The following is a 12,958-nucleotide window of genomic DNA, read 5'->3' as shown; positions in this document are numbered from 1 at the left end:
GACACCTCTCGACACTTTAATAGTGTAATTGTCGTATAGAAAGAACTGGAGAGTGGAGAAAACAAAAAAAGAAAATTAAAAGAGAATGAAATGCTATTCAAATATTCCAGCATAGGGCCGGCTGACCAATAAAAGCATAGGTGTTTCTTTATGTTCCTAGCAAGTGTCAACAATAACACTGTGTCCACAAGAATAATAATATTATACTATATGCTTCTTTTGACATTAACCATGCATTATATATTTATTACTATATAGATGCTAGCTTCAAAATGTTATAGGTATTCTATTCCAAAAGAACTAACAATCTCAAAGCATAACAAGAAGGAGAAGGATGTGGAAGAAGGGATTTGTTGTGGTTGAATTATTATTATTAATGTTGGTATGTTCATCAGTTTTGTTAGTAGTTGATGGTTTGAGAAGAGATGAATACCCGCCTGACTTTGTGTTTGGTGCTTCAACATCTGCTTATCAGGTTCTTTAATTATTTCTCATCTCTAATTAATGATATAGTTTTGATAAATGGAGTGGTAATTAATAAATAAGATAAATGGTATGAGAAAAGGTAGAAGGTGCAGCAGATGAAGATGGAAGGAAGCCAAGCATATGGGATACTTTTGCACATGCCGGCAATGGTACTTCTATCTCTTTATTTATTTTATATCTTTATTTTTTTAAAGAATAATATAATTGAGAGATTAAAATATTTAAAATTTTAAAAAATTTAAAATCCAATTTATCTAATACTCTAAAAAAATTATTAATCAAGTCTTTTTAATCAAAAATTAATTTATTCGATCCAATCTATGTTATATACTTCTAGTTTTCTTGATGTGATGTACTCAATGACGCACATATCTATACTTCGTTTTCTTTGTGGTCAACAATCAAACACACACACACTTCAGATGACTTCTGATTACAAATTAACACCTTGGGACCACAGATTCAATAATTCAAATGTGAGAACTTTTTTTTGGTGTCACTCAATTGTGAGATTTATGCAGGATTCCAGTTCAGACTTTAAAAGAAAAAATATACGGTATAAAAAGAGTATACTCTTTTGTATAGGAGTAAGATCATATCGATTTTTTTTCAATTATTTTGTAAAGTATAATGTTTTATTATATATTTTTTAAATAAATTAAAAGAAAAAATATTAGAAAAAACATTGAATAAAGAGACTATATTTGACAAACCGATTAAAAATAATATTGAATGTGATATATATTTAATAGTTTCAGATTATATTATTTTTTAATATTTTTTAATTATTGAATTATAATTATTTTCATTTATTATGTCACATATGTGTCTCTCTTTCACTAAAAAATACAACTAACAAACCAACATACAATACATATTTTATAATATCCATGATAATTTCAATATTTGAATATAATAATTTATATTAATACTTACAAATAAAATAAAAATAAAAATAGCCCAACAAACAAGTTAAGAGTCTCTTGTTATCGATCATTTTGAAAAAATTATGGGAGTTTATGTAGCCTGAGAAAGAATACATGCATATGGTTTTGAATATACATTCATATGTGATAGATCGATGTAAAATCTTATAAGCTTTTATAATTTTGCTAGAACTCAACATGTTGCAAAAGTCTTAGTACCCTTACAATAATAAATTACCACTTTTCAAATTAAATTTACAGCAAATATGTACAAGGGTGATGGAGACATTGCATGCGATCAATATCACAAATATAAGGTGAGTGCGTTATTATTATTATACCATGACAACATTAATTATATCATTGATATATAATATGGTTTAGATTGATAAATTATTAATGACTAATAATACTTTATATTCAATAAAAATTAAACAGGAAGATGTCCAACTCATGGCAAAAATGGGATTAAATGCCTACAGATTTTCGATATCTTGGTCAAGACTTATTCCAGGTTATCAAGTTATCCTTTTTATTGATTTAAATTTTTAAGATAAATGGTTTTATAAGAAAAATCAATAATATAATGCCTAAAATAATTTATGTCAAGTGCTCTTTGTATTAGATACTCACTTATTTTGATTTCGGTAATATTAGTAAGAAGACAACAAAAAAATCATAACTTATTTTATATAGTATTTATTAATTATTATAATAATTAATAAATACTAAATAAGATAAATTTTGACTGTTTTTTGTTAATTTTTTTATTGAATATTTTGGTTTTGATTTATGGTGTGTCATGCATGGGCGGAGCTACATATATAAAAAATGAGACAATGACCTCCCTAATTTTAATTTTTTACATGTAAATTATATGTAAATTTTATTTTAATCTCGTTTAAAATTTTATTTTACTCTTATTTTATTGTGTAAATATTTTTAGTTCCCTCTAATATTTTCTCTAGCTTCGCACCTGCCGTCATGGATAATGAATCTTTCTACTTCATAAAAAAGATGTTACTTCCCCTCCGGCTTAGAACAAATGCAAAATTAATCACGCACAAAAATATGGAATTGATTTAGAAATATTTTGATTTTAAATAAATTAGATTCATGATATAAAAATTACTATCTTTTTTATATCTACTTTCTTTTCACCTATTTATTGTTTCTCATTCATTTAATAGGATTATTAGTATACAAATTTGATTAACAGATTAATATTGTCTAATTTTTAAATAAATATTTATTTTGGGCAAAAACATATTTTATAAATAGAACTTAATTACTTTATACCAAAATGAATATTATATTATTGTTTATTTATTGGGTATTTTTGCTCTGAGTTCTAAATTTCAATTACCACCAGATGGGAAAGGCCCAATCAATCAAAAGGGATTACAATATTACAACAATCTTATCAACGAACTGATAAGTCAAGGTTAGTGTGCAAACTATATCTTTAGTTTATACTAATATTTTAAAGATTTAGTTAAAAGTAGGCGCTATAATTATTATTTAAAATTTTTAAATTTTTTATTTACCAAATATATTAAGGATCTTGTTAATATATGTCATAAGAATATACTTTAGAAACACCCTAACAAAATATATTTTATTAAAAATTATACAACATTAAAAAAATAATTTTTATATTTTCAATACATTAAATACATAAAAAAATTTAAAAAAAATCTATTATTAGACTATTAAAATATGCTTTTATGACACAAGATAGTTAAATATTTATATTTAAGATTTAAATTTTAATGCTTTATATATTTTCTATAAAAGTTTTATAATTAATTATGTTAACAAGAACTTTTAAACATACGTTAGTAATTAATTGTTGGAATTTTCTCAGAATTTTTTAACCCAAAAATTATCCATGTTAAATTATTAAGGAATGAAATACTGGATGCGGAAGCGTACCTGAATTCATAAACATGAATCATACAATCGAAAGAGTTTGGATCTTGTGGTTCTTTCGATCTTCCTCAACCAAAGTCTTTTGTATTCCTAGGCGGCTAAACTATAACTCTTTTAATGGGGAAAGAGCAACAAAGGCGGCTTTAGTATATTGGGAACCGAAACCCTGAAGGTCTATTTATATTTGAACATGGCACCCATTAAACCCTAAAGTCCAAATAAAATAGTATCTAAAACCCAAAAGATAATATATCTAAAATCCAAAAAGATAATTATCTAAGAAACAAAAAATAATATCCGGTTTTATTCTCATTTAATTCCAAATCAAAAGTAATAATGACTTATTCAATTAGCATTTATAACAATAAATGAGATCATCATTATATAAATCATTTATTTGAAATAGCATCATTTGTGATTATAATTGATATATGTATTGCCCACAAATAAGTTAGGAAATTAAATAATTTCCTAACATCTCCCACTTGGGCTATACATATATTCTTTCTTGACATAATCACATTTTATAAACTTTATGCGCACATCTGAATGCTATTTCTTTCATTACTTTAACAATCTGATCCGTCTCATACATTAGATATGGAACTACCACAGCTTTTATCACATTAAATGCCGTGACTAAACCACGCCAATCACCATCCTAATATACTTAACGACATAGATCAAATTTGGATGAGTAATATGAAAATTACATGCCAAGTGATCTCATGCATGTCTATTTCCAGCTGGTTCAACTTTATTGAGATCAAACACAATACAAATATTGCAAAATGAACATTTCATATAACATGAAACCATCAACTTAGTTCTGCAGAAAATAACTCAATATCTGTCATAGGACATATAGCATAAAATAAACTCCCAATAAACCAAGGCATCATAAATATTGACACCCATCCGAGTAGTGTGCTCAAGAAAAATTTTAGGGTTCAATCCCTTGGTACTGGGTCTGCTAGCATATACTCTGTTTCCATATGTCCTATGACTAAGAAACTTGATGTCTGTATGCTTCGATTTTGTCAAGTTCTTATTGTTATTGGAGTATAGTACTACTGACTTATTGTCACAAAATATCTTTAATGGCCTTTCAATGTCATCTACTATATGAAGCTTAGTGACAGTTTCGCAACCATATGCCATGAAATCGGAATCAGAGTACCTAATGATCTCCAAATTTTCTGATCTCCGATAAATAAGCATGTAATCCTTTGTTCTCTTTAAACAACGTATTACGCGTTTAACAGCGATCCAATGATCCATATCCGGATTTCTCAAGTATCTACCTAACACTCCCACTATAAATGATATATCGGGACTTGTGCAGACTTGAGCATACATTAAGCTCCCTAGTGCTGATGCATAAGGTTTATCATGCATTGTTGTCCTCTCAAGATCATTTTTAGGGCATTGCTTGAGACTGAATTTTGTCTCCTTTAGTTACGGGTGTGTCCATTGGTCTACATCTTTCCTTGCTATGTCTACTTAAAATCTTTTCGATATAGTTCTTTTGTGATCATCCAAGAATACCTTGAGAGCGATCTCTTAGTATCTCGATTCCTAATACAAAAGAGACATCACCAAAATCTTTCATTTCGAATTTGTTCGAATTAAATTTCTTAGTTTCATGTAACAAGCCTATATCGTTACTAGCAAGTAGAACGTCATCAACATGTAAGACCAAAAAGATGTATTTACTCCTACTGAACTTGCGGTATACACATTTATCTATAATATTTACCTCAAAACCATATGAGGTAATAACTTGATGAAACTCGTGATACCATTAACGGGAAGCTTGTTTGAGATCATAGATGGATTTTCTCTTTTCTCTATTGGATCTCCTTAATGACACTTCTTGAGGTTGTTGAGCTTGTTGTATGGATTGGGATTGAGGAGGATTCTCATTATTTTTCTGTGCTGTAGCAGTATCTTGAGCAACAATGATATTCTCATTGTTCTCTTGTACTGTAACTGGATCTACAGTAGGATTCTCATTGTGCTCTTGTACTATAACTGTGTCTTGAACAATAATAGATACAAAGACCTAATCATTGTGAGCTACAGAATCCTCATCAAAAGCAACATTTCTAATATCTCCTTCCCTCCCCCCAAACTCAACATCCTCAAGAAATCTCGCATTTTCCATTTCAAAAATAGACCTTGATGCAGGATTGTAAAATTTGTACCCCCGTGAACACTCAGCGTAACCAACAAAGTAGCAACTAATTGTCCTTGAGTCTAATTTTCTTTCATGCGGCCTATAAGGTCGCGCCTCAGCTGGACATCCCCAAATATACAAATGCTTTATACTGGGCTTTTTCCCAGTCCAAATTTCATATGGGTTTTGTTAACTGCTTTACTTGACACCCTATTAAGGATGTACATTGCGGTCTTTAAGGCTTCTTCCTAGAGTGATTCAGGCAAGGAAGAATGACTAATCATACTTCTCACCATGTCCTTAAGAGTTCGGTTCCTTCGCTCTGCAACAACATTCATGCTAGGTTTGCCTAGCATGGTGTATTGCGGAATAATACCACACTCCTCTAGGAAAAGAGCAAAAAGGCCCGGGACGTTGCTCACCTGAGCCGTCATATCTTCCATAGTATTCACCACCACGATCAGATTTGACAGCTTTAATTTTCTTTCCAAGTTGAAGTTCAACTTCAGCTTTGAAAGACTTGAAAACATCCTAGGTTTGGGACTTTTCATGAATTAAATATAGGTACCTGTAACGAGAGTAATCATCTATGAACGTAATAAAGTACCGTGTCCATTCCAAGAGACAGTAGGAAATGGGCCACATATATCGGTATGTATCAGTTCTAAGACATCTTTAGCTTTCTCGGCAACTAATTTCCTTTCGTTTGTTATTTTCCCTTTTATGCACTCAATAAAGACTTTAAAGTCCGCCAAATTTAGGGGTCCAAGAATTCCATCCGACACGAGCCTCTGAATTCTCTGTTTAGAGATGTGACCCAGGTGTTTGTGCCATAATGATGCCGAATTCTCATTTAGTTTTTGTTTTGTACCCATTTGCAGTATTTCATTATTATAGGAATTTAAGTCAAGCATATATTGATTATCCACCAAATGACCAGAGCAAATATTATTCAAATTATAAAAGAGACTGATTTTATTGTCTCTGAACGAACAAAAATAACCTGATTTGTCCAAACGAGAAACAGAAACCAAATTCCGCCTTAAATGACGGTACATAAAATGTCTCTAATAAATCCAAGTAAAATTCACTCGTGGAACATAATCTAAAGGTTCATATAGCTTCGACTGCAACTATATTGCCTCTGCCACATAGATGTATCTTTCAGCATCACTTGGCGGTCGGCTCCACAAGCAACCCTGCATAATAACACTTACATGAGTAGTAGCAGCAGAATCTACCCACCAAGTATCAACAGGTGCATAACTTAAACTATCCTCAGAACAAACAAAAGTAAGAATTATACCCTTCATTACACACCAAGTGGCATATTTGGTACAATCCTTCTTCATGTGTCCCGCCTTCTTACAGAAGAAACAGGTTGAAACTTCCTGTTTCTTAGCCTTTTTCTGCTGAGAAGGTATATCCGCAGTAGTATCACGCTTTCTTTTATACTGAGAAGATAAAGCCATGTGAGCACTTTCAGTCTTATCTTGCTGTAGCCTCTCTTCTTCTTGCACACAGTGAGATATAAGCTCATTTAAGGACTAAGTGTCCTTCAGAGTGTTATAACTCACTTTGAATTACCCAAAGTGTGCAGGAAGGGAAATCGAAATGAAATACACGAGTAAATCTTCAGACAACTCTAACTTTAGTGCTTTCAATTTTGAAGCAAGATGAGACATTTTCATAATGTACTCCCTAATGTTCCTTTTACCTTTATACCTCATGGAGACAAGTTTGCTCAAAAGACTACTTGCCTCCGCCTTTTCATTCTTAGTAAAGAATTTTTCAACACCCTTTAGAAACTGTTTGGCATCTTTATCCTCAGTAATTGAGCCCCGAAATGCCTCAGGAATCCGGAGTGGAAGTGGGTTTCTCCTCTCGAAGAGCTGTATCTAGATCCATACAATCGAGGACAATCTCCACGGTATCTTTCCAAACTTTAAAGTTTGAATCATTCAACATAGGAATACTGCTAATTTGTGCAGAAACATTGGTAGCTAAAGCCATAGTTTCTAGATTAGAACAAAAAACATGCAATAAACATTAGTTAAATAATGGAAAAAAATCCATATTGAGATATCTAGAACAACATTAATTTTCAATCTTTGGATAGAAAAATTAACTGTAAGTGATACTCTCATTGCAGTAATCAAATATTATCAAAATTCCTGTCACACATTAAGCCTTTCTTTGGACCGACTTAATGTGCACATGGAGACTTAAACTTTGCAACATACTTATTACTGCATATATTTTCTATTAATTGGCCAAACAATAACCTTCCTTTTGGCCGATTATTGACTACATAATTAATAGAAAATAAACAAAAGTGTACAATGCTTATTCTTTGGCCAAAGAATAAACTTCCTTTGGCTGATTATTGTTCGCATAAATAATAAGTATTACTTTATTCTTATTTACCCAAATATTTATTTACCATTAATATATGCATGTAATTCGACCAAATATAGGCCTTCCTTTGGGCCGACCAATATTCGCATGAATTACATATCACCATATTTCTTATGTTTTGAATAAATCAATTTTCACAAAAGAGGCTACTTTAGTAGCATAATGTTCAATCAATTTATTCTAAAACCAAATCTTTATAATAAATGGGTATAATAATCCAAATTATTATTAGTTTTCTTATGTAACAATAAAAAAACTTAAATTTCAAAAGGAATTAAAACCTTTTTTATTTTAATATTATTATTGCTCTAATATTTGAAATTGAGCGAACACTGGTATTATTATTATTTATTTTGAAATCACAATATATACCGTATAAGTGATTTTAACCAATCCAAAATAACAATAATAATAATACATAAAGAAATTACCAACGTTTCATAATAGATTAAGAAAGCTATATATATAGAAGACTACAATGTATGCGTGCATTTAAATAATTAAAATTGGAGAAACACTGTAAGTGGCGCAGGAAAGTAACGCACAACATACCTTGAATAAGACGCATATCAATCGATTCAAATTAAAAAAAAAAATTTGATTTGATATGCCAATATTAAGTAACAACAAATAACAATGGAATTAATTATTACTTAATGACTTAGTCATGGATGGCTCTAATACCACTTGTTGGAATTTTCTCAGAATTTCTTAGCCCAAAAAGTCTTATGGTTCTTTCGATCTTTCTCAACCAAACACTTCTGTATTTCTAGGCGGCTAAACTGTAACTCTTTTGATGGGAAAAGAGCAACAAAGGCGGCTTTAGTATATTGGGGACCAAAACCCTGAAGGTCAATTTATATTTGAGCATGACACCCATTAAACCCTAAAGCCCAAATAAAATAGTATCTAAAACCCAAAACCCAAAAGATAATATATCTAAAATCCAAAAAGATAATTATCTAAGAAACAAAAGATAATATCCGATTTTATTCTCATTTAATTCCAAATCAAAAGTAATAATAACTTATTCAATTAGCATTTATAACAATAAATGAGATCATCATTATATAAGTCATTTATTTGAAATAGCATCATTTGTGATTATAATTGATATATGTATTGCCCACAAATAAGTTAGGAAATTAAATAATTTCCTAAAATTAATAACTAAGGCAAGTCCTTCCATTATTTATTTATTCTTGTGTTAATTTTCTGTTGTTCTTGTAGGAATTCAAGCACATGTTACATTATATCATTGGGACTTACCACAAACTCTTGAGGATGAATATGGAGGATGGGTTAATAAAAAAATTGTGTATGGTTCCCTAACTTCAAATATCCAATTAATTTGCATAATTGCATGATCATCTTAATTTACGAAAGAACCAAAATTTAAATCTTAAATTATTTATGTTTTGTGTAATTTGTACATTACTAACACATTGTTCTGTACACTTGCATATATATTCTTGTAGAAGAGACTTCACAGCATTTGCAAATGTGTGCTTTAGAGAGTTTGGAGACAGAGTCAAACATTGGACGACAATTAATGAAGGAAATGTTTTTTCACAAGGTGGCTATGATATAGGATTCTTACCACCTCAACATTGCTCTCCTTCTTCTATATTTAATTGCTCTAAGGGAAATTCTTCAACGGAGCCATATTTGGTAACACATAATATGTTGTTAGCTCATGCATCAGCTGCAACATTGTATAGGAACAAGTACCAGGTAACTAATGTCTACTATTTCATTCATCTTGGCCATCCTTCTAAATTTGGTGACAATTTAAAATATTACTACACAAGGCAATGGTTAGATCAAATTCCAGAACCTCATCCAAGAACAATTTATTTAGTGATTGAATTATATCGGTTCAATTTGATTTTGTGACACCACATAATAAATTCGGCATTATTTTAAAAGTAAGACCTTACTTTTAAATACCACTATTCTATAAACCAAGTTAGATTGGTTAATTTACTATTTTGCTTAAGTAAGTGTGGGGGTTTAAATCCCGCCTTATGCATGCAGCCACTCATGTGACGGATTAATTAGCTTACTCGCTATACATGTTCACTTCACTTATATATCAGCTATACACAATTGCACTCACGTGTTAAATAACTAACTAACTATAAGCATTAACCAACTGCAACTAACCACTAACTAACTTTACAGCTAAGCTAGCTAAATAAATCAGCTCCATACATGTGCAAGAAAGTCTCACATCACATAAATTAACTATCAAACTTCCTATGATTAATGCAGGACAAGCAACATGGATTTATTGGGTTTAATCTCCTTGCTTTTGGTTTTGTTCCTTTAACAAATACTAGTGAAGATATAATTGCTGCTCAGAGGGCTCAAGACTTCTTTCTTGGGTGGTAAGTAAGATATTATTATAAGAGCAATGCTTCATGAATTAGTATAATTTATTGTTTTTAGTCAGTAAAATTTAAAAGTGTTGACAAAAATATGGTTCTAGATTGCTAGACTAAAAGTGTTGAACTATTGATTAAAAGTGTCGACTGTATAAATTAAAATTACTGGCTCTTAAACTTTCTTCTGATTATAATTATATTTGTTTTTAATGTGTCAATTGTCATATAAGCCTCCAAGGCTAAAACATAGCCTTTTCTCTTTAGATTTCCTAATTTAATTTGTTTTGTCCGTATTTTATGATTGTAGGTTTTTGAGTCCATTTATTTTTGGAGATTACCCTGAAACCATGAAAAAGAATGTTGGTTCAAGGCTTCCAATATTCACAAAAAGCGAATCAAATTTGGTGAAGGGCTCAATTGACTTCGTAGGAATAAATTTTTACTATTCATATTTTGTTAAGGACAATCCTAGAAGCCTATATATAAAGGATAGAGATTATACAGCAGATATGGCTGTGGAACTTACGGGTAAGTTTATACTATATTCTATTTACTTGATCCTTAAGTTATCATCTATTTATTTAATTAAAAAAAATCTGAGTAAATAATTATTTTGACATTCGAAAAATTTTGATTTTGACAAAACGGATTTCAACCTTTGTTTTTGACAAAATAGACTAATCGTTAACCGGTCATTTTGGACATTTAAACCATGTTGTCGAACAGAACTGACATTTAAAAGTTTAATTTGTTATCAAAACCAACAATTAAGTTTTACTGTCAAAATTAAAATCTTTCGGGTGACAAAAATATTTATTTACTCAACATCTAATCATGTTATTTTTGGATGTAGCTTATACCTCAGAAGAAACATCTAAGGATGAGGTAATAGTAGCGTTGGAACTTAGTACAATAATTCTTATACCAATGTTTTACACTTGTACACTAACTAGCTAATTGTTTGGTTCAGGCTCAGATTATTCCATGGACTTTGGAAGGATTGCTTGACTCACTGAAGAATATTTATGGAGATTTTCCAATTTATATTCACGAAAATGGTTCATCTCTCTTTCTCTTCTCTATCTACTCCCATCTAATATGTTTAATATTTAAGGACAATTTACATTACCTCTTTAATTTTGACATTTTATGAAATTTACCGTGACACTCTTGTATTTATCAAATCACGTTAGCTTCTCTGATCTTAAGAAAATATTGTGTTATGTTTATCAGAATCTTTAGTATATAATTTATAAACTATAAGGATATAGGTATATTATTATTATTATTATTATTATTATTATTATTAATTTTTTTTTACAAGTCAAATTGAATTTCACCAAACGTTAATAGATCAATAAGAGTAATTTGCCCTGATTTCCATTGTTTATTGTGTCTTCATGACATCAATATCTCAAAAGATTCCAATTCTTTTGTCAACAAAACCAAAGCAATAATTTTCTATATATCCTTCGGTGATATAATTTATAATAAAACTTTGGACTTTACAGGTCTACAAACACATAGAAATTCATCATTGGAGGACTGGCCAAGAATAAAGTATTTACAAGAATACATTGGTAGTATACTTGATATGCTAAGGTACTTCCATTTTCATTTTTAGCATGCATTTTTCATTTTCCATAAAAAGTTATATAACCTTTGCTGATTTCAATTTTTCATCAACAATGATAATTCCTAATCATATTATTTTTGTGATGTTGTAAGGAATGGACATGATATAAGAGGCTATTTTGTATGGTCTTTCATGGATGTGTTTGAATTATTGGGTGGATATGAATCAACTTTTGGGCTTTATTACATTGATTTGAATGACCCTACTTTGAGGAGACAACCTAAGCTCTCTTCTCAATGGTACTCTAATTTCCTCAACAACAGAACTATGGACCCAATGGTGGCCATGCAAATTGAGAAGAATGCCTTATTGCACAATGCTATTTAATGTAATAAGGACTAGGTAAAATCTAAGTGATATGAGTTTGTATTATGGTATGCCAAAGAATAATAAAGTGACATGATTCATGGTGCAAATAATTGATCATGAATGTTTTGAAGCTTGTACATTTATATGTGCATGATATACCACAGTCAAGATTGGTTTGGTTTGGTTTAATTTAGTACCAAGATTTCAGTTTTTATGTATCAAGATGTGTCCCAAGGCAGCTTTACCCTTTAACACCATCCTTTCTATATTCAAACTCTAACTCCACTATGAATCTCTTTTATGTATTAAGATGTGTGTTTTTTTTTTTCAAAAGAAAATTTGTGCAAAAATTTATGCAAATTTAAAAAGAGAATATTGTGTGAAGAGATATAATAATTTTTGTGATTTTTTCTATCACCTTAAACTTTGTAACAAGTGATATTATAACAGTTGGAGAACATATAAAAACATATATTGACATACATCCGTCTACAACTAATAATTTGTAGTTTTAACACTTGGTATTAATTAAGCACTAAAATTATTTAAATGCTTTTAAATTTTCCTAAAATTTTGTATTATTATTATAAAAATATATTATTTTCAAATATAAAAAATATATATTATTTTCATTTGAATACATTTATGTAATAGAATTAGCTTTCTTTTCCTTTTTTTTTTGGAA

At 29.9% G+C, this 12,958-nt stretch overlaps 1 protein-coding gene across 1 annotated transcript; it reads left to right on the top strand.

Annotated features, from left to right (window-relative positions):
- Positions 1 to 268: 268 nt before the first annotated feature.
- Positions 269 to 12,462, top strand: LOC107475144 (beta-glucosidase 11). The gene is made up of 13 exons (XM_016094762.3): positions 269 to 475; positions 566 to 635; positions 1,674 to 1,729; positions 1,851 to 1,926; positions 2,785 to 2,856; positions 9,172 to 9,259; positions 9,420 to 9,675; positions 10,216 to 10,331; positions 10,636 to 10,856; positions 11,182 to 11,213; positions 11,299 to 11,386; positions 11,840 to 11,930; positions 12,057 to 12,462. Exons 1-13 carry the CDS (start codon positions 335 to 337, stop codon positions 12,289 to 12,291), a joined length of 1,542 nt encoding a protein of 513 aa, XP_015950248.1. The 5' UTR covers positions 269 to 334; the 3' UTR covers positions 12,292 to 12,462.
- Positions 12,463 to 12,958: the final 496 nt, after the last annotated feature.

The sequence above is a fragment of the Arachis duranensis genome, chromosome 2, assembly GCF_000817695.3.
Source record: "Arachis duranensis cultivar V14167 chromosome 2, aradu.V14167.gnm2.J7QH, whole genome shotgun sequence".
Lineage (NCBI taxonomy): Eukaryota > Viridiplantae > Streptophyta > Magnoliopsida > Fabales > Fabaceae > Arachis > Arachis duranensis.
The sequence above is the reverse complement of the archived record's forward strand: the minus strand, read 5'-3'. Positions and strand labels throughout refer to the sequence as shown.

Bases quoted from the DNA above. Each gene is read 5' to 3' on its own strand.
- LOC107475144 (XM_016094762.3), top strand. From the start codon at position 335: ATGTGGAAGAAGGGATTTGTTGTGGTTGAATTATTATTATTAATGTTG. The intron at 9,676-10,215 runs GTAACTAATGTC...TGATTAATGCAG, and splicing joins TGTATAGGAACAAGTACCAG to GACAAGCAACATGGATTTAT. The intron at 11,214-11,298 runs GTAATAGTAGCG...TGTTTGGTTCAG, and splicing joins AAGAAACATCTAAGGATGAG to GCTCAGATTATTCCATGGAC.